The following is a 22,045-nucleotide window of genomic DNA, read 5'->3' as shown; positions in this document are numbered from 1 at the left end:
CTACACATATAAGTACACCATAAGGGTATTGCCACAAAATCACCTTAAATAGCCTACCACTGTGACGGTAACATGTGATAGTGATGGAATCGAGGCAGCTGCATCTCTGCTTAGCCCTGTACACAAAACTTGAGGACTAACTCGACTAGAGGTGGCCCTTCTCTTAGCCTGTCCAGTGGTGTCCTCTGGCTCAGTCACTTCATGATGTGGCCCTGGAGGAGAAGATGGAAAGGATGGTTGGTCTTGAGCTGGAAGGAGGTGTTTAGAACAACACAGTGGTGGTGCCGTCAACTCCAGCCCCTGCATCAAGGAGGTGATTTCCTTCCTCCTTGTCTCTTTCTTCAGCCACTTTTGCTGTGTGCATAACATTAAATACATATACCCATACGTACATATCTGTGAAATAAGAGAACAGAACTTGCTTACCAAACCTGTCTGATTGATGGAGTATAATGCTAGGTTTGTCTCCTCCAGCAACCTTGGAGCATTATGAATCCGAGCACAGAGGGCCCTATAATCCTTCAGGATCAACTTCCACTGGGACAGGTAAGATCTTCGCTTGCCACCTGCATGCCACACTTATACAAGTGTCTAAAGGACATGACCTACCAGCTCCAGAAGTGATCTGTGAGTTAGGGTACCTCATGCTAAGCAGACAACAGACTGCCTCAACAATTCTACTCTTTTCAGGTGGCAAAGGGATTGAGACCCCAGAGAGAAATGCCCTTTTTGATATCCTATATTTACAGAATGCATACTAGTATAACATACGTACCTCCTCATCTGTTGTATGGTAGTATGTCCTGACTTCTTCTTACTGCAGAACCTACCCCTCAAGTGTGCCTGCAACTTGAGGCGCACTTCAATTGCCTTCTTGTCAAAAGCATGCAGGGCATTGTACAAATTCTTGATCTGTTCAGCTTGTGCAGTAGTTGGGGCAATTCCAGTCACTTCAAGGAGTGCAGTGGCCAACTGAGCAACCTTCTCCAAGCCTGGAATCCCTCTGGGGTCATCAGTGGCATCGGTGGTGGTTGTGGTGGTGGTATCACTGACCTAATTAGATTGCATGTGTAACATTAACAGCTAAAAATTCATACAATAGTAATAATACCTCTTCAGCTTCTTCTTCCTCCTCATCATCTCTATTTGTTGGTAATTCATCAAATGTTTGTAAGTCCTCTGAGGTGGCAGGGACTTCTATGCTCTTCAAACCCTTCGTCTGTTGCAAGATCTTCTCCATCTTCAGTATCAATTTCGTCATCATCTTTGGTGGTCTTAAACATGACTTTCTCTGAGAGCTCCAGGTCTCCGCCTGCTTGCTTCACTAAGTATGCCACCCCAAAGGACTCTACTTCATTGTGCTTTGTTGGTGCATGGTGGTATGGGAGCAGTTTGGAGTGGAGGCATGACTGGTGTAGCTTGTTAACCTACAGTAATAAATGGGTGTCACTAAACTTCAAAAACGTAACAATTAGCTAGTCAACCTTGTAGGCCACATCAAGGTTAAAAGTTCTCACACTCATATTCTGGTGTTGTGCTGCTGCCAGTGCCCGAGTCTGGTTCCACCTTGACAAGCCTTCCAGCAAGAATGCCTGAAAGTGCATAGCACTGGCTGATGAACCTGGAATAAATCTAGCAAAGACACTAGACACTTTACTGCACAATACTTCCATGTACATACCTAGCCAGGTGGAGGTGGAACGACTCCAGAGATGTTGTTCCTCGTGAACAGCGAAACACTGGTAGCCTTAGCCCACCCTTCGTGATGTGCCCTGTGACAGTGTAAAGTGGAAGTCCTTCAGGATCTTGAATGCAAGCGACATGTTTGCTCTCCACTTCCCAGATGTCAACAATCTGTTTACTAAAGTCAGTTGTAGAATAAATGTACCTGAACACAGGAACACCAAGAGTATCAGTGGCAGGGGTGAATTGTAAGAGCAATGCTTCAATGGCTTTCACAGTTTCCCCCACTCCACGTGTCCTCCTACGGCAGTGTCGTGCCATCTCTGCTTTATTAATGGACTTCTCTATGGCATCCATGGTAGGATTGCTGACTCCTTGTTCCTGCAGACACCCTCTCTTGGCATCGCACAGTTGACTACATAATAATAAGGCCATACATACTACGAGTAATGCAACAAGCACCCTCACCGATAGTCTTCCTGATCCCATTCAAAAATGGCACATGGTAACCATGCCATAAACACACCATAGAGAGGGTGGGATTCGGAGGTGCAACCACGAGCCAGCCTACGCATGAAATGCCATATGTCCAGCCGTACCTGTCAAGTACATAACTAATGATAAAGCATATAATTCCTGCTTACTTGGAGGTGGTCCCATTCCTTGAATAACTCGGCACACTTCGCTCTACCAGTGACTGAGCAGCAATCTCGATCAGTATACATGACTAAAGGAGGATCTTGCCTGGCCTTCTTGTATCTGAACAAGAAACTGATAATAATGTAGCCTGTCTATACAAACCTCTCTATTAGTCCAAAGGCCATTGGACGCAGTCCCTCCATTCCCTCTGACTCAGTCAACACAGACACTAGTAACTCTCCTCTCTCATTTCCAACATTCGTACACCAGGAGGCACTCCCAGCAGCCAAACCTTGAAGTTTCTTGCACACCATCTTCGTCGAGTCTATCTTAAGCACGGATCCAAAGATCCCGGTGCAGGTGGCAAGGATCTGAGGGAGCCTACTGAGAATGTCCCTGGTGTACACAGACATCATCCAGCTGTATCAACAAGTCAACAAGACATCAATGTACTATTTGCATGTTCATATGAACCATACCGATCACTTGGAACCCGTAACATGTTCACTACTGCCTCAAACTCTGGAGCAGGCTGCTTAAGCAGCTTTGTCTTACCATCACTATAACAGGAGCACTATAGCTACCACAAAATTCATCACCATTCTACTAACCTGAAGCGCCTGCAGTCATCAAGATACTGGAGCTGTTTGCGCAACCATTCATCAGTGTGTAGCTCCAGTACTGCATTACAGAGTGCAGTGGGGATATTCCCCAGCGTGCATCCCCGTAACAGTGCAACCACGTTCCTGTCACACCCAAGTTTGTGAGTCAGTGTTGCAGGAAACTGCTGCAAATATGACTAAGGAAGCTGACTCAGCAATCTAGGGTAAGCATCAACAATTGCCACTGACATAGTTGTTGATATTATTAGTTTGTACTTACAAGTTATCCCAGCATTGATATGCCCTTTTACAGGGTTTGCAGTTCAACTCTTCAGTGGCCAGAAAATAGCAATCAGTCAGATTTATTATCCTCCTCAGAGACTTCGTGTAAATACCCTTAGTGCTGTTTATAAACACACTACAATGTAACAATTCACATATAGTTTCCTTACGAAAGTGAACATTGACAACTAGGGCACTTGAAGTTAAAATTCCATTTCCTACGTGGCAACCATAGACACAGCTTATGGAGGATATATGATTCTGGGTCTGGCTGCAACTTTGTGACAGAGGGTGATGGAGGATCCCACCACAGCTTAGAAGCAGCAGTGTCATTGATTTTGTGCTTATCAAAAAAGACTTCTGTCCCAATCCACTGCTGTTCCTTCTTGTTCAAGACTGACTTCCAAGCATCAGGAAGTCTATCTTCTGGTGACAAACTGACAGGTTGTAACTATATTTGAAGCATAAAATTATATACAATGAATGCATCAGTCTGATTACTCAATACCTTATTAGAGGCCATTGTAGAACTTCTAGGTGTGGATGAAACCAGTGACAGAGTGCCCTGTAGACAGATATACTATACGTATCCATTGTTCCGTCAGTACCACTGCTTGCTATGTACCTCTGCTGTGGTGGGAACTGTATGGATAGTGGAATCAGCTGACTGAGTCATGGTGATGGAGGGGAGCTTAGATGGAGTCTGTAAACAAAATAGCTGTTAATACAAATATTACCAAAGGGTGCAGAATCACCTGGATGATTCTGCTTGTAGTGATTGGTGGAGGAGAGGTAACGTTGTGTGACATGGTAGATGGTGAGCAGTGTGACATGGTGGAGAAGGTTGTGGTGGTTTGAGTAGTGCTGGTGGTGGTGGTAGTTGGAGTGGCAGATATGCCACTAAAAGAGCCAACACAAGAGGATTGTTGTGGTGGTGGTAACTTATACACCTTCTTGCTTTGCTTACTAGGAGACTATTTAGAAAAAAAATGATGTAATTAATTTGTCCTTACGTTCTTACAGGGTGTACTGATACTTGAAGTCTTTGACCAATCCTCTGGTGCTGGTCTGGTTGAACCTATGCATAGGTTTACTTTTACAAATGGTTTTGTAAACTTACCAATGGCATTATGGCAGCAGTGGTTACTGCTGTGATAGTAGTGGCTGTGGCTGCGACAACACTGGATACTGCTGTCATAGCACTTGTGACCACAGTTATGACAGCAGAAGTGATAGTTGATGTAGCAGCAGCAACAGCAGCAGTGGACTGCATCTAGTATTGTAAGAGTATAAATATTATGAAGGGTTGGGTATATACTCACCAGTGGAGTAGCAAAAGTGGTAGTTGATGTAGCAGCAGCAGTGGATTGCACCTAGTATTGTAAGAATATAAATATTATGAGGGATTCGGTGTAAACTGACCAGTGGAGTAGCAAACGTGGTAGTTGATGTAGCAGCAGCGGATTGCACCTAGTATTGTAAGAGTATAAATATTTTGAGGGGTTGGGTATATACTGACCAGTGGAGTAGTAAAAGTGGTAGTTGATGTAGCAGCAGCAGCAGTGGATTGCACCTAGTATTGTAAGAACATAAATATTTTGAGGGGTTGGGTATATATTCACCAGCGGAGTAGCAAAAGTGGTAGTTGGTGTAGCAGCAGCAGCAGCAGTGGATTGCACCTAGTATTGTAAGAATATAAATATCATGAGGGATTGGGTGTAAACTGACCAGTGGAGTAGCAGCGGATTGCACCTAGTATTGTAAGAGTATAAATATTTTGAGGGGTTGGGTATATACTGACCAGTGGAGTAGTAAAAGTGGTAGTTGATGTAGCAGCAGCAGTGGATTGCAGCTAGTATTGTAAGAATACAAATATTATGAGGGGTTGGGTATATACTGACCAGTGGAGTAGCAAAAGTGGTAGTTGATGTAGCAGCAGCAGCAGTGGATTGCATCTAGTATTGTAGGGGCTGGGTGTATACTGACCAGTGGAGTAGTGGAAGTGATTGTTGATGTAGCAGCAGCAGTACCAGAGGATTGTTGTATCTCCCCTATCCACCTAGTATTGTAAGAGTAAATAATTATTATGAGAGGCTGGGTATGTACTCACCAGTGGAGTAGCAACCATAGAAGTGATAATGGTGGCTGTGACACGTGAGGCACATGAAGCAGTGACAACAGTGGCTGTGACATGTGAGGCAGTAGAGTGTTTGGAAGGAATACACTAAAACACCAACAAATATAATAAAATAGAGCCAAATTTATACACTTTACTTAACCTGTTGCAGTGGCTGGCCTGCATTGTTCCTCCATAAAGATGTGATGGATTCCTGTCAACACAAGCTGTTGTACAGTTGGTGCAACAAGGTTCATGAATACCTATCTCACATGGCCACCCACATCACAACTAATGGCAGGTAACTGAGAGGTAGTTGACTGTGTAACATGACTGTGACACTTAGAAATAGCTGGCTGTCCCTGAACAATACGAAATGTTTGGTCTCATACAGTGACGAACTGCCAACTATCAGCTGTGTTTCGGTGTTAATAAAAATAGCACTCACCGCGAATGTGTGATAATTACAAATACATGTAGTGACGATAGAAGCACCGTGGGCAGGACAAGCTTCTATGTTCTCTGTATTTCCTTAGCCCACTGAGAATCTTTCCGTGGTTTCTCGCCTGTACCGAACTTCTCACCAGCTGCATAACGTCTAAGCCTCAATTGCCATTCCCTACCAGTCTTAGCCTTGTGGCTCTTCTTCGAAGACGAAGAAGCCATGATGGATATCTATTAAGAATTGTCACTAATAAATACTGCGAAGTCACGTGCACAAGAGTAGTCGATTTCATTTACTCACGTGTGAGAATGCGCACAATGACCACAATCAATTTTGTTTCATTTTGTTTCATTTTGAGGAGAAGTAGTTGTGTAGGTGTGCACGCATTACAACTGAATACCGATTGTAATTTCTTGAACACAATAACCTGCAAAATTCCACTGTAACCGGTATATAACCGGTTTTTTAATACCGGTTCACAACTCTAGTAGGCTTAATGGCTGGTTCCGTTCCATGCAATTGAGATAACAGTCTTTCAACTGATACAAATGTGTGTAGCTTCACAACTTGTACATTCCACTGAGTACAAGGGAACACAATGAGAGAGATTATGCATCAGAAGTGCATTTTTAAGCCATTTGCAGGGTATCAATTGTTAAACCTTCGTCAGTGGAATGTGGAATGGAATGTGGTGGTTACAGGTTGGCTGATGCAAGAGGTATGCGTGACCTTGTACCATTTGTTCATACCAAGGAAGAAAATAAGATTAAGGAAAAACTTTCTGATACATCTGTGTCTGTTTGTTATCTTTGATGGAACCACCCGGCTTGGTGAGGCATTTGCCGTTATACTACACTTTGTATTAGAGGGAAAATTGTACAGAGGTTGGTAAAGCTCCGAATACTTGCAAAGCCAATAAATGTTGATGAGCTAGTTCTGAAGTAATTCGTGTTTTACAATTACATTTGGAATCAGCTCAAATCAGCTATTAGCATGCATTCATGAAAGGACATCTGTTAATGGTGCTGCCATGTGAACTATAAACATAGTGTTTCTCTCACTTGTTGATATCGAATGTTATTCCCATACCATTGACTTGGCAGGAGAAAAGTTTGATGTCCCAATACTAGATGAGTTCTTTTGTCTGTGGATCAGCCTGTTTGCTCACAGCTCACGTGCAAAAATGGACAACTGGAATTTCAGTAAAGTCTCATAGCTGCACAAGGTGGTGTAGATGGGAAGTATTGCACCAGATTTTAAAATATTTTGACAATGTAGTTCCATTCTTACAGAAAATGAAAGCATCACATGCCACCACAGTCAAATTGCTACAACTATTGTCTGATCAGCAAAAGTATGAATATCTGCAGTGTGAATTAGCTGTGGTCATTGATGAACCATTTGTCAAGGCTACTTCCAACTTAGAGGGAGACGGGGCTTTGGCATTCAAATGCCCACCTGCATGGTATTTTTGGTCTGAAACAAGGAATTTACATTTGTTGGCCTTTTGTTGTCCACATGATCATTAGTCAACTGTTTGTGTTCAATAGTATTAAATCTGTGTAGCTAACTCAGGTATTGGTAGCTACTGGTATTATATGGACCTTATAATATGCCTGATAGATATAGTTGCTCTTAAAAATATTACTTCCTTTAAATGCATCCTATGTTGTTCACTCAGAAAAACAATCATAGCAAGTTTCATAATATAAAGTAGTAAGAGCTGAGTATGTCCAACACGAGTACATTCCAGCAAACACTCTGGGTGAGGTAGAATATCAACACTGGTTGTGCAAGGGTTTCCCTTGTTCAGCACTACTCCACACCTCTCTATCACCAGTAAGTGTCCACAAGGCTAGCTGGTTATAGCAAAATTGTTATGTGTCAGAATAATATAATATGGGTGTGGTATCTGAACTAGCTAATCCTATCTAGATAAATTGTACTTCTGGCTGGCCTCATGTGCACTACCATAATCCCATTCACCGAGAACTGCATACAATCCTTGCACAAGTATATGTCCATAGACATCACTGAATTTTTCATTGCAGGTTCATTTCTGTCTGCAATTGCTTCACCATCCCATGTCGCCGGATCACGTGCAACTAATCTCAACTTCAGACAACTATTAGAAAACTGCTGGTACAAAACTGCTGAGGAGACTTTTGAATTGCATGAGATTGATGACTGTGTGTGTGTGTGAAAAGGTTGAATGCGTGTGTCTTGACAGGCCTGAAATGATTTTATACTATGGCCACCTGCACTAGAAAAATTGGAGTGTTGAGTATAGCCTGTGATGGACTGTTTAGTAGTGCATGTACTGCTACGTGCAGTAACGAAAAGTTTGTGATCTTCTATTTAATGCTCATATCAATTGTTAACATTTTAAAGGCAAATAAACTGCACTTTATGTCCTAAAGAAAGTGATTGTGATGAATGGCACTGTTACTCACTGTGGAAAGCAAAAAAATTGTTTTTAACACATTACACAGTTTGTTTTGATGTTTCTATTTAATTCCTACCTTGTGAAAGACTTAATGTCAGATTGAATGAACAGTTCGTTTTCAGCAAGTTTTACATGAGTGCAGGAAGAAAAAATTTGCACTGTACTTGGCCTGATGTGTATAGTGAACTAGTGTTAACAAGAATTGTTTCCTTCTATGTGCATCACAAGTGTAAATTATAAGACGTAGCAAATCCAAGAAGACTATGATGTATGTGTTCTGTTATTGTTCACGCTTACTTAGTCTTGTATGGTCTTGTACAGGAGGCATGTTTGTACTGAAATCTGTTTCCCAACCAGCAATCACGGTCTTGCAGTGGGATTTGCATTTTGTGTGTATCTGTGTTTCCCAACCAGCAATCAGCCTTGAGTGATCTTGTAGGTGGGATTTGTATGTAACGTCTGTGTTTTATGTAGAAATCCTTTGTATGTAGCAATACTATTTCATGTGAAGGAAAGTATTTTAATTGCGGTAGTGCAACCACTGGATGCTGTGGTTAGCCATAAACATGCATTGGGAAATGGACAATTGCGGGCACAAAATATATTGTCACTTAGAATCTTATGGAAATATCCCAGTTTTTATAGCAGCACTGTAAACTACATTGATTTCTTTGCCCTGTGGTGTTTGTCTGCTGTAAACATGCTAAGCCACTAGCGAGTTATGAGCTTATAAAGGTTACAATGCATGATGAAAATGTTTTCTGGAGACGAAACACACAAGCAACTGCTTGTTATCCTTGTTTACCAGAAATACAGTATAAGAGCAAGCCTTACAATCACCTGGATGATGTATCTGGGCTCTGAACATGCTGTTATCTTTAGTTGCGCTCCCTGAACTGCTGTTATCTTAGTTGGCTGTCATGCCAAGTCAGCTGTTTCCAGTGAAGCGATTTGCAACAAATGCTATTGTTAAGGCTTGTTGATATTTCTGCATGGTTTTCTGACTGAACTTATGAATATCAGCTATGTACAGACACAACACACATGCTCAGTGCATGGAAGTATTGACTAGACATCTTGCGACCAAGGGTGTGGCATTCTAATAATCACGAAGACACCATTTTTTGAGGGCAAACAATTGATGTTGCATTTTTTAAACAAATTATAGCCAAATGAAGGAATCGTACTACAAGATACATATAGATATTGTTGGTATAAAGCAAGTTAATAGGTGAGTGCACTACATGTTTGGGCGGTGGCAAAAATATTATGCTCCAGGATGATTTTGCATAGAACTCTCCATACCTTTTGCCCTCACTTTTTCCCATAAAATGCAATTTGTTGTGGGATGATGCCTTAGGTCTCAAGACATCTGTACCACGGTGAGTGCATGTCATTGTTCCACCCTAAGCATAGATCATATACGTAGCATAAAAGGATTTGTGACTGTGAAGTCCTTATATGGGCAATCCTTGTCTTGGAGCTTTTGTATAGTAACTTGTATCATAGATAATGAACTATATTCATAAGTGACATCTATATACCTTGTTAAAGGTAAGACTTGTCTTGGTTCCGGGACCAGTAGTTGAGCCTCAGTTCACATAACGCAGCATTATAATTTTAGATTTTAGACCCTATAGTCATGATCCGTAGTATAGTGCCACAATCAATGGCGCCATGCCTGGGCAATAAACTTTCAGGCAAACAGACAGCATGCCATGATTTGATAACAACTCCCCATGTAAAAGAGACAATGTTGAAATGTGGCCATGTACTCAAAATGTGTGTGTTTGTTTACACAACTGTGTTACCCATGTACGCCTCTCCCTGCTTTTGTACAGATTAACAAACACTTCACTAATCATTTAATATTCACTATTATGTAGCAAGCCATACTCTAATTAAGTAGTTAAACATGTTGTATTCTGTGTTGATAAGTCTGTATTAATACACTGTTCTCCATAGCAATTAACCCACACAATGAAAAAGCATTACAATTATCCACACGCACGCACAGACACTATGCATGGGGATTTTTTAGAGGGCCTATGTTGGAAGGAACATAGGTAGCTAGTAGAGGAGGTTGGACAAGCTTAAAGCGCTATGTAAATATATATATTCTCTTAATCACATCCTTTGTCTTGAATTTCACGTGACTCTCAATAGTTGCAATGCAATACAATACAGAAAAAATGATGGGGATCGCTGCGGATCACTGGATACTCAGATCATGCTTTGAGTAAGGATCAAGGCTATATACTTGGCTTTGTGAAAGCGCTCGAGTTTTAGGGTGAAATCAATAAGTGACGATTTGATGCATACAGCTTCACCAGACTTGTCGCATATGTTTTCTGTAATGAAACAATGACACTTTACTGCGGTTATACTGAGATCAGTGCATTAATCTCCTCAATTGATATCAGATTTTCCGTAAATTATTTTAGGAGCTCTATCAGTTCACGCCAACGCATCCAACCTCCTCTGGGTAGCTAGTTATATATTTGATTCCAATGAGAGTGTTATCATACAGAGATCAAATAATAGGATTTAATTCGAGATTTCATTTCATGTGGTTTATAATGGTAGACAGGTAATATTAGTCTGCAAAGCACAAACTAGAGGGGTCTGGGGCCATCTTACATTGAATCTGAGAGTACTTTTAGTTTTTCAGCACTGCTAATTTCAAGATGATTTAAGAATGCAAATTATGTCTATTTTAGCACACATCAATTTCAGCAGCCATACACGCTGTGCAATTAATTTCCATGAATGAGCTAGCCTCTACCCATTCAAGCAAATATTGTATAAGAAAGATACCTTCAGTCTACGCCAGTATTTAGCAGTACAGCGGAACCTTTCTAAGCCGGACACCATTGGAGAAATTATTTCTGTCCTTTTTAAATGAAAAGGTGTCCTTTATGTCCATAAAGTACTAGTTTTACTGATTTAGAGCCTAGACAGGTGTCCTTTATATAGAGAGTTTGTCCTTAATTCACGGGTGTCCTTTTAGAGGGGTTCCACTATAACACATGTCATGTACGTACATATGTCAACTTACTCATTGTTTGGCTAAGATATCACAAAACAGCCAGCAAACAAAATGCCCACCACAAAGCAGTATAGAGACAGACACACAACTCACATTTACATCATTGTTACATACAAGGATATGATACACCACAACTGGGTCATTGCCATCAAACGGTTGCACCCATGACACTTGAGCCCGATAAGCTGATAGTGATAACAATGCTAGTTGATCAGGTGGGTCTGGTGGTCCTGTGTGACAGACAAGAACACAAGCAACAATTAATGTTATGAGCTCTGTGGTACATACATGCATGTAATACAGTGTTTTGCGAGTGCACAGTGCATTACGTTTATGTGAATTTTGTTATAAAAAGTACTATGCTACATACAGTACTGTGCTAGTTGTTTGTTAATGCTTTACAGTGACCAGCACTGAAGGTCTACAGCAACATGTACTGCAACCTTAGGATATATAACATACATGAAGGTAGTGTTACCAAAACTGGGTACACAAATACAAACTACACCTTATCATACATAGTCTGTGAATTGCAGTAGCAAATTCCATGTTTTATACATTAAGTACAAGGAAATACTTGTGCATTTGATTTGCAATAAAGTGAAAAGAGATATGGGTAGGCAATTGGAGTCAAATTCTCCTGGGACAGGACTACGTAGGAGGCAAGCAAACAGTATTTTGCACTCACTTACACTAGTGGTAGTTTCTACTGACCAACCGACACCACTACCTCCCAAAATACTATGACAATGTGAATAATGACTGTTTGCATCCTAAGATTTGACCTTTTAACCTGCCCCTTACATGTGTGTGAGGTGAGAAATTGATGCAATTGAATCTCGATGATATTAAAAAGATGATTTCATGGGCCATACCAATGATGGTTTTTTGTTCCCACAGCACCTGTAGCCCATGTGAACAGCTAGCTCTATCAATAGTTCATAATATTATAGGGGGGAGAGTATCCTACTTCAGTATAGCCTGTATAAACGTGTACCTGAAGTTATGATGCAATAATATAATCACCTTCAAATGCGAGGCTTTTGCTCAGCAAATAGTGACAAAGGTAGAGGTACAGTGGCTTCAATAAACAACCCATTGGAGGTATTATCAACACTCAAAGTGTTAAGTGATATCCTAGAGAAACCAATGTTTTACTGAAATTGATCATGGTATTGTGTCATAACTTCACAGTATGCAGAGTTGGGGAAGTTACCTTTTCAAAGTAATATATTACATAATACTTTCTACAATAAAATATATTACAGTTACATATCACTTACAATAAAATGTAACTTAATAATATTACTTAAAGTTACTAAATGCAAGTAACTTCATGTACTTTAATATTATGAATTAAATTAACGCTTCAGCATATATGCATGCAAACCACATGTTTTCGCACAGATGGTGAGCATTAATAGCAATGGGCTATGTGGTCATGTGGTACGCATCAGTCCAATGGACTGGGCAGCATCCTTTAATATAGGTGAAAGGTTAATGGATTGAGGTAATGGATCACTGAGTAGTTTAATGGATAGTAAATAGCAGTATAAAAGCCATTTGTAATGCATTACTGGCTCATAGTATTACTCGATACATCGCGCTGATCGCTACTCGTTACCTTGCTCGTTACGTAACATTATTACTTAGTTCGTTACTAGTAACGAGTTAATAGTTTCTAAAAGTAACTTAAGTTATATTACATGCATTTCGCAATGCAACGCGTTATATTACTTCAACTCGCAAATTGTAATATATATTACGTAACGCGTTACCCCATCTCTGACAGTATGGTACGCATTTACTGAAGTAGGACACTCTCCCCCCCTATAATATTATAAACTCTTGGTTCTATGAACTAGACAGATGCTTGTAGCATCAATATCACTGGGACAAGCCTGACAAATAGCTAATAAGCGTTGCTATAGCTTGATGAGCATCACATGAATGGGCTGCAGTACGTATATCAGTTATAAAAAACCTGTGGCTATGAGCCTTATCCGAAAATACATCATAAATAAAAATGGCATCGTAAAGGGGGGGACACGTGCACTGACTCTATGGAGAAATTGTGTAATTCGACAAATATCTTCTTCCACGACGAAGAAAGTGGATCTTTAGAGACAGGTATGAATGTACTACGCCGTAAGACATACAATGATACGTTTATTGCACCACTTGATAGAGGTGGAAACGCACAGCAGCTTTGTGAAGGATTGCATTGGCGGCAATTCAGCGAGTGACGTTGAAGAACGAGATGTTAATGACTATAATGATGATATGCAGGGCGACCTGAGCACTGGATACAACTGTGAGGAGTTTCAGGCGGATGATTCTATGCAGAACAAAAGCGATTTGGATAGCGCTGTTGAAGGTACGTATATTAATGTTGCTTATTGGGTCATAGTAGCTAGTTCTTTTGTGTATTTATTAGAATTATGTACTATAAAGATTGAGCAAGGCGACCTGAGCACAGGATACAGCTGTGAGGAGCCTCAAGAAGGTGATATTTTGATGCTTTGCGAGGATGACATCCCCGGTTCATCTCTGAATGGGAAGAATCCCATACAACTGAACATACCACAGTTGAAAAGATGGCTTGCGTGCTGTGGTGCTCCAGTTTCCGGTAAAAAAATCAGAGAGGTAAGTAACTATAAAACTTCAATCCTGTTCAGTGCATCATTTTTTTGGCTGTATATATAGTTATAGTTGGGTTTTATGAGAATTTTATTTACGAAGTACATAAATTTACCCCCTTGAGATTTGCAGCTTGATAAAAATTTCATTGTTGGCTGTGAAATTTTTGAACGTGGAAATCTGCAAAATATTTCCCCCGCTATACTGTATGTAGTACTATGGGGGTAGGTAACTAGCCAAAATCGTTTATGAAAGATAGAAATTGACTGCCCATATATTCATCTTTCGAGACAAAATTCAGCCATAAAGTGCATTTTTAACATCTTCTCAATCATCAACTTTCAATCTGCACAAATTTCATGCAATATTTCATCTTTCAGAAGTGATCTATGAAATTTCAGATTGTTACCTACCCCTTGATTTATGCACATCCTTTCAATGCTTTAATTTATGTTCAATTTTGTATTTGTATGTAGAGTTCAGTGTTACATTAACTATGGCTGGGACCAGTATCTTGTTGATCCTGATAAAGGAGCCAACATTCGACATAAACTGGCTGCTGCTCAGCACCCAAAGTCTCTGACTTCAAGGTTGTTGTGTTCTTTTCCAAGTGAAGATGATCCACAGTGGACAAACAGACTATACAAAATACCTGAAGTTTCATTCAGCACAATATATGATTTCTTGGTGGATCGGAAAGTCTTGTTGAAGCGTGTGAGTTATTTGGAGTCTGTTGCTGATAGAGATACAAAGTCCTAAATGGGATTCTACAGATCTAAAAATGGTTGATGTTCCTGAAGATAAAAATGGAGTAAGACCTCACCCACCAAGTGATGTGTATGTACCTGTGGAGTATACAAGAACACTGGACAAAGCGTACCGGTTTTATAAAGATAGTCATGTCCAAGAGATCAGATACCACCCCATGCTTAGTGTACCTGGCTATATTTGCATTGCAGCAAAAGTATTGCCGTCCATGAGAAACGATCGGGTGTGTCATGTTTCGATCATCATCAAGGAATTTATTGCCCGTGTCATGTGTGCTTACTGTGCTTGCCCAGCTGGGCTATCGGGGTGTTGTAACCATGTAACTGCCACCTTGTACTGTTTAGAAGATTATTTTCACTTAGGCTTGCATGAGGATGAGAAGAAAGGTTGCACTGATCGGTTGCAAACATGGAATCAACCGAGAAAAAGGAATGTGGAAGCAAGGCCAACCGATGATGTCAAGCTCACTAAAGAACAGTACGGGGTAAAGAAGAAGCTGAAGATTCTAACTATCCCCACAGAGCAGGAGCATCAAAGAGGGTGCTTAGAAGTGAAGTGTCCATATGTTTGTGAAAAGCTGACATTTACTGATGCCTGCCGAAAAGTTTCAGCATTTTGTTTGGTTGAGTATGAAGGCTTGATGTGTTTATCTGAATCACACTGCTGTGCGTTTCCACCGCTATCAAGTGGTGCAATAAAGGTATCATTGTATAGATATCATTGTATGTCTTACGGTGTAGTACATTCATACCTGTCCCTAAAGATCTACTTTCTTCGTCGTGGAAGAAGATATTTGTCGAATTACACAATTTCTCCATAGAGTCAGTGCACGTGTCCCCCCCTTTACGATGCCATTTTTATTTATGACGTAATTTCGGATAAGGCTCGTATGATATCACATTAATACCGTGTATACTTTGTTTAGCTAGCTATTATGGAAATCAGCTAGCTAGTTAGCTACAGTGTGGCTATGCACTGTGTTTGTATTGTGATGTACCAGTTATTGCAGCCCAGATGTGTCATAAGTTCTTGCTGCCAAGATGTGTCATCTTTCGGTGGCTACCTGCCAAGATGTTTCATCTTATTGGTAGGGGAACGTACTGTGTTTGTATTGTGACGTACCGGTCGGTTGTTGCTGCCCAGATGTGTCATAAGTTCTTGCTGCCAAGATGTGTCATCTTTCGGTGGCTACCTGCCAAGATGTTTCATCTTATTGGTAGGGGAACGTACTGTGTTTGTATTGTGATGTACCAGTTGTTGCTGCCCAGATGTGTCATCTTTTGGTGGCTACCTGCCAAGAGGTTTCGTCTGGTAGGAGAACACGATGTGTGAATATGCTGACTGTTGCTGCTGGAATGTATCATCTGATTACCTTTTCTTGTTTTGGTAGAGAACTTAACATTGTAACATTGTTGCATATGAAGTGTATCTCTGTTACAGTGAATGGAAGTTGACACATGCTGACAGTGATCATAGGCAATGAATTTGAGAAAACAATAACTAAAGGTGAGCTTTTATAAGGATATCCAATGAGTCATTAATACTTCTCTATTATAGTTTTTAATGAGTCAAGTTGATACATATGACAGTACGAATGGGTAATGTGTCAAGTCATGATATAGCAAATGGTGTCCTTTATATGGAGAATAGAGTATCACCTTGGTTCCAGATGACACATGCTGGCAGTGTGAGACCGGCAACAGTATAAAAATGGTTACGAAATACGGATACAATTACTCATCAATGTAGCAGTACTACTACTATTGAAGTCATGTACAGTATTATATTTACATGTATAGTGGCTTTTACAAGGCGTAGTACAGTGGGTCATCCAGTTGAAGTAAATTATTAGACAGTGTTATGAAACTCACAGGCTTACACTTAGTGTCCATTCACCTGTTGTATGTACTTGCTACTGCAATAAAAATAATTTATGGATTAGTTATTACTATGGTAACTATCTGTATAATGTTGGGGACAAAGACAAGAACCTACTCAACTGTGCAGCAAGTATTTCATGTTAAATTTGTACTGCAATAATATATGTAAACGGTTGCCGCCATGGCTTAGTTAGAAAGAATTCATGCTGGGTATATATCACCCTAAAAGCAACAATTTATGAATTGAATGTGAGCAAAGTGCTTACTTTTTGAATAAATATATAATAATATTTAGATAAAATATTCATATGTATCATTTGGTCATTCATAGTTTGTACATGTAACAACCACAATCTCATAACTTTCCTAATATAGAATCCTGGAGGAGGCCAAGGGAATTTTTCTTAAATGTTACATGTGAAGGTTCTGACTCCTTGTATTGATTGGAAGATGCTGCACATGTAGGGATGGTGGAAACAGTTATTTCTTTTTTCCATGGCAATCGCCACCATGCCATCAATATCCTAGTCATACATAGCATAAAATTAATGACAGAATGCTGAGTATTAAAATTTGTGTAATACATACATGCTAGAATTGGTGAGATGTGTGAGTCAATAAGACCTTCAAGGTGATAGTAGTGTACACACAATGTCTGTCACAGTGGCTCGAGAGACTTGCACTCAAAATTTTCTGGTTTCACATCCTAAGTCAGTCTATGAGTATTACTCTGACTGGGCGATGACATTATTATGAAGCTAATGACACTTTAACCATTCAGTTAGTTGGATAATGATCATTTCTTGTCTCAATCAATGCAACCATAGATTATTTAGAAGTGCATGGATATGACTAGAAATTACCTACTTGAGGGTTTCTGTGTATCTCCATGCGTGCATTGTGATTTAATACCGAGACTATGCATCAATGTGCTAGTTATAATGGTTAGCACCTTGACAAAAATTACATGGTACAGTAGCTATATATATACTGTATCCTTAGTTAACTGACCCTGTATCCGTACCTTAAAATTGGTAATAACTGTTCTATTGGAGTACTTTGAGTACAAATGTATGTTCTATTAGAGTATTCAATTTATATAGCTATTATAAATGTATGGGCTTCAGTTACCTGAACAATTCACTTATCTGAACAGTTTAATAATTTCCTTAAACATGCACATTACGGTTCGGATAACTGAGGGTCCACTGTATACAGCTTAAGGTGGAATGTACTAATGCATTAAAAGCACTGTTATACTATGCTATGTATAACACAGCCTGTGTATAACACTGTTTACTACACTCTGTATAACATGGCCTGTGTATAACAGTGAAATACAGTACTTGTATAACTGTGTTATACAAGGGTGCGTATAACATAAGAATAACAGTGTAATACACACCCGTGTATACCAGTGTATAACATCAATTTTTCACTGTGGGTGTTACTTAAAGTTAGAAGTGATTTTCATTGTTTTTTTCCCTTAAGAATGTATCAACTTGTGATTGTGGGAATGTTGGCCGACAGCTGAAGCAAGGACATTGCAGTACATTTGTGGCTGTGTACCTTGGCAGGAAACTTCCAAGCTGTGTGCGAAATTGTGAGTTGTGCTGTTTATCTAAAAGTGATATACCAATGTGTTTTGATCACTACAGGTTGTGTGAACAACTTTAACCTAATGTAGCCTGGTCAACCAGTAGACAATTAACCTCAATTAAGGGTGCTCTGTACAGTACGCGTATGGCTTCTGAGGTTAGCACAGCTGGAGTTTACTAATGGATTCCCATGGTCACCAGTAATTATCTAATTAGTCTGTGGCTTGTTTATCGCGTGGCGCGCCCAACAAGAAAATGTCTTTTATGATGAAATAACCTGCCACAAACGAAGAAAGAAGAGCGATATACATGAAGGAAGCGAAGTAAGTGTTGTATCTTCTTCATCGTGGTCTAATGAATATAGCGATCCATAATTTACCGACTATCTTCCGGTTACGCAATTAAGAAACAATAACTGTGGCCACAGAACAGCTGCGGGCGCCTCAGTTTCTACACCTTGATACTAAAATTAGAACTAGTTTGTCATTTTAGACCCGATAGGCATGAAAATTTCAGATGGGCAAGCATGGTATTTATGCATTAAAAGAGCGTTTGTCGTTTTTTGATAGCTCCTTCTGGCGAAGAATGGCGTGGAGGTAAAGAAGACTGATTAGTGCCAGCACAAAAGCGGAAGAAGAGTATCTGATGACTGAGAAGCCAGAGAACAAAAATAGAAACGCACGTTTGTTTGTACAGTTTTCAATAATGTATTTTTAAAGAATCAAGTCTCTACGGCATAAACTGTGGGACTAGTTCTAGTTTGAAGCGAAAATTTATAAGTCACCTTCTACAGTGAGTTAAGACATGGGATATGAACTAAAATGTGCAGTAGTGGTAGCTTATTGCAAATAAAAAGAGTTTAGTAGAATAGTTCAATCCATTCGTAAGTTATAGGAGAAAATATAATTTACGGGAAGCCATACGCGCAACTGTACAGAGCACCCTTAATGTGTGAAATTCTTACTAAAAATTTTAAAGAACTGTATTTATTTAATACGCGAACTTTAATAAATCTATATTGATTAATTAAAAGTGGATTGTGCTGGGCGGTACGTGTTACCTAACTCCTCACCAGAATAATGCACATACTTCCTGTTTGCACCATTCGATAGAGTGTTCCTTGCTGTTGTAGAGTACCAAGTTGTAAGAGAATCCACCCACCAGGCACTGAATAATTGGTGAATTCGTTCAGCTCAGGATAGTGATGGTTTTAGTCAAATCTTAACTCGTGAACGGCGCATTTAATCTCTGTAAAATTTCTGTCACAGGTTGGTATCCGGTAGTTAGATATCCCATGGAAACCTCAAAGTGATAGGGAAATTCCCCAGTGAATAGTCCATTGGAATGTGGGAGTTGTTGGTTATTGAGTAAAGTATTACGTTCCATAATACGTACCGGTGTTCAACAATTATAGTACGTTCACGTTGAGCTGAATCCTGAAAAACAGCTAAAAATTAAAAGTGGATTTTTTCTCAACAAAGTTAACTTTTCAGCTAACCAGATGATTATTGGTAACAGCAAAGGTGTCAACAACAGACAAGTATGGTTTGGCTCCATTACATAAACGATAGGGTCTGCAGTTGATATATGGTATACTGCCATACCTCTTGTACTTAATAAGAAGTATAAAAAGATAAAAATTAATGTTGAAGCTCAGAACAACAAGCTAATGTGGACAACTAAGATTATACTGACACAACAGATTGTGGTACACATGTGTGTAATTGGAATGTTCAAGTGTTTACATGTGAGGTTATGTGTCTAGTCTAGTTAGGTGTACTGTATTTCTCAGCAACCTTGCTGGTAATGGTGTCTGAGCACTAATCCAGGCATTTTACCGTCAGACTTTGACAACTTATAGTACTCCTTACGAATCACAAAGGTTGCACATGCACCAATTTGTTAGTATGCTTCTGAAACAAGTGTATTGGAATTTGTAGAAGCGATTACAGTTGTGTCTGTACGTACTTGGCTAGCACTAAAATTAGACTCAGGTGATAATAGAACACACAAAGGGTAAAAGATTCACAAGCAAAATAGTGCCACGCCCCTTAGTTAATGAGTTTAACTTAACAACAAATTACTACAGTATATCCAGTTTGACCCTAAGACTCAACACTGCATTTATATATGTAATATTTTAATCAGGATACTTTTCATGTTTGCCTGCATGTGCAACCATTAAAGATTTTGGTTGTCTTCCATAGCAGGTCGACAATACCTGAGAAAAAAGCATGGAGATGTGTCTTTAGCACCTTATTGGTTTCAATTTACTGGTATTTATAATTTCATGTGTGCTTTGTTATTTTAATATAGTGGTTAGTAAAATCATACAATTTACTCCCAGCTATAAAAGTCTCCATTGTGAATAAACAAGAGTACTCTCATATAAGTGCATGCAAGTATATTGGACTAGTAGTATAGTTTAATATAGCTTTTTGTAGTGAACGTCACTACGTGACAATTTCATTACATATATAGTAGTGAATTACTAAGTATAGGGAACTTCACTACATAGGTAGTGACATTCACTACTGTGACAATTCACCATACATTGTAGTGAACATTTACTTGTTGACCATCTTTCATATTGCTTTATGTTTTTGCTTTAATTCTATATAATAGAACACACAACAAAATCATCGCGACATCAACCACAGGCATGCACTACTGTGGTATGTGAAATTTTAAAATTCATGGGAGAGCTGTTCCACCATAACCATGATATGATCGCATGACTGACTGACTGACTATACTTGGTCAGCGGTAACAAATGTCTATGCAAAACACTTATATTGTGTATGAAAAGTCCCAAGATTTATGTAGCTAATTCAAAAACAGGCCATACAAAGTATTAACTATACAATAATAACACAATACACAAAAAAAATCATATAGTCATGCAAGCCAATTTATACAATACAAAAAAATCTATTGCTCATGTGATAGTTCGCTATCATCATCACCTCGAGATCCACCATTACCCTCCTGTACATTATGTAGTTGCTGTTTTCTAGGAGCTGAATCCTTGCATTATAGTATATATACAATTTAATGTAGCACTATACTTATATATTATATACACAAACACCGGCATTTTTGATTCATCACTTCTCTTAGCAAACTCATATCTGTTGTGGGAAAACGTTCCATTACGGTTTATAGGGTTTTCAATTCTCTCCTAAAATTTAATCGCAATTATGCATGTATACTTGCATAGCTACATACCTTAGCCTTAGATATTACTTCCTCATAATTATCCTGTAAGAGGAGAAGCAATATATACTGTATAGCTACACATTGCATTTAAACTGACCAAGCATGCAAGTGGTATAAACATATAATTAAGGCTAGCTGGCATACATGCAGTGTATATATGTTAACAAAGTCACTAATTCACTTGTATATGCATGATCAAAGATCCAGTAGATCAAAGATTACAGCTACATGTACTTTGAGATCTTATTTGGCTCAGAATGCCTGCAGTCAGCAAGTTTAAAAAAATTAAAGCTAAACAATCAAAAAATTAAAATTGCACCTATACTAAATGGTGTTGGCTTATATAAAGATTAAAGGAATTACCATGCGAGAGCACGATAACTCGTGCATAGTGCATGCATGCATATGCTTCTATATAATACGTACCTCATCTGATTCGGGATCCCCATCTGATTCTACCTCCGATCCTCTTCACTGTACTCCACGTCTGACGGATTGTCGTGGTACCGCTCAACTGCTGTAGGTGACGTTAATCTGGAAAACTGGACGCCGAATTGGTGGTGTTTACGCCATTGCCGCTAACTATAGAATGAGCATAAAAATAACTTGATGCTATACACATGGCTACTGAATACTTACCAGACTTCTTCCCGAGCTGCGGATTTCTACGTGGTTGTT

General features: G+C 39.4%; 2 protein-coding genes and 2 long non-coding RNA genes across 5 annotated transcripts; 2 read left to right on the top strand and 2 right to left on the bottom strand.

Moving 5' to 3' along the window:
- Positions 1-4: 4 nt before the first annotated feature.
- LOC136245544 (uncharacterized) lies at positions 5-1,604 on the bottom strand. The gene is made up of 6 exons (XM_066037065.1): positions 1,485-1,604; positions 1,112-1,427; positions 776-1,053; positions 610-725; positions 427-566; positions 5-354 (listed from the first exon to the last, which is right to left on the bottom strand). Exons 2-6 carry the CDS (start codon positions 1,262-1,264, stop codon positions 40-42), a joined length of 1,002 nt encoding a protein of 333 aa, XP_065893137.1. The 5' UTR covers positions 1,265-1,427; positions 1,485-1,604; the 3' UTR covers positions 5-39.
- A 1,335-nt stretch (positions 1,605-2,939) lies between these two features.
- Positions 2,940-12,905, bottom strand: LOC136245173 (uncharacterized). The gene is made up of 18 exons (XM_066036675.1): positions 12,887-12,905; positions 11,356-11,492; positions 5,595-5,684; positions 5,481-5,536; positions 5,317-5,430; positions 5,193-5,265; positions 4,829-4,885; positions 4,726-4,779; positions 4,629-4,676; positions 4,529-4,579; positions 4,327-4,479; positions 4,220-4,284; positions 3,962-4,172; positions 3,832-3,909; positions 3,715-3,771; positions 3,377-3,657; positions 3,205-3,327; positions 2,940-3,143 (listed from the first exon to the last, which is right to left on the bottom strand). Exons 1-18 carry the CDS (start codon positions 12,903-12,905, stop codon positions 3,122-3,124), a joined length of 1,689 nt encoding a protein of 562 aa, XP_065892747.1. The 3' UTR covers positions 2,940-3,121.
- A 2,737-nt stretch (positions 12,906-15,642) lies between these two features.
- Positions 15,643-16,483, top strand: LOC136245462 (uncharacterized). 2 transcript variants are annotated; one of them, XR_010695869.1, is made up of 4 exons: positions 15,643-15,757; positions 15,814-15,886; positions 15,939-16,056; positions 16,111-16,483. It is a non-coding gene; the product is annotated as an uncharacterized lncRNA (long non-coding RNA). The 2 variants fall into 2 exon arrangements; XR_010695868.1 differs by having other exon boundaries at positions 15,814-16,056.
- A 1,820-nt stretch (positions 16,484-18,303) lies between these two features.
- On the top strand, positions 18,304-18,873 carry LOC136245788 (uncharacterized). Its single transcript, XR_010696123.1, has 2 exons — positions 18,304-18,471; positions 18,718-18,873. It is a non-coding gene; the product is annotated as an uncharacterized lncRNA (long non-coding RNA).
- Positions 18,874-22,045: the final 3,172 nt, after the last annotated feature.

The sequence above is a fragment of the Dysidea avara genome, chromosome 15, assembly GCF_963678975.1.
Source record: "Dysidea avara chromosome 15, odDysAvar1.4, whole genome shotgun sequence".
NCBI classification, from domain to species: domain Eukaryota; kingdom Metazoa; phylum Porifera; class Demospongiae; order Dictyoceratida; family Dysideidae; genus Dysidea; species Dysidea avara.
Note: the sequence above shows the minus strand (reverse complement) of the source record. Positions and strands in the feature narration are given on the sequence as shown.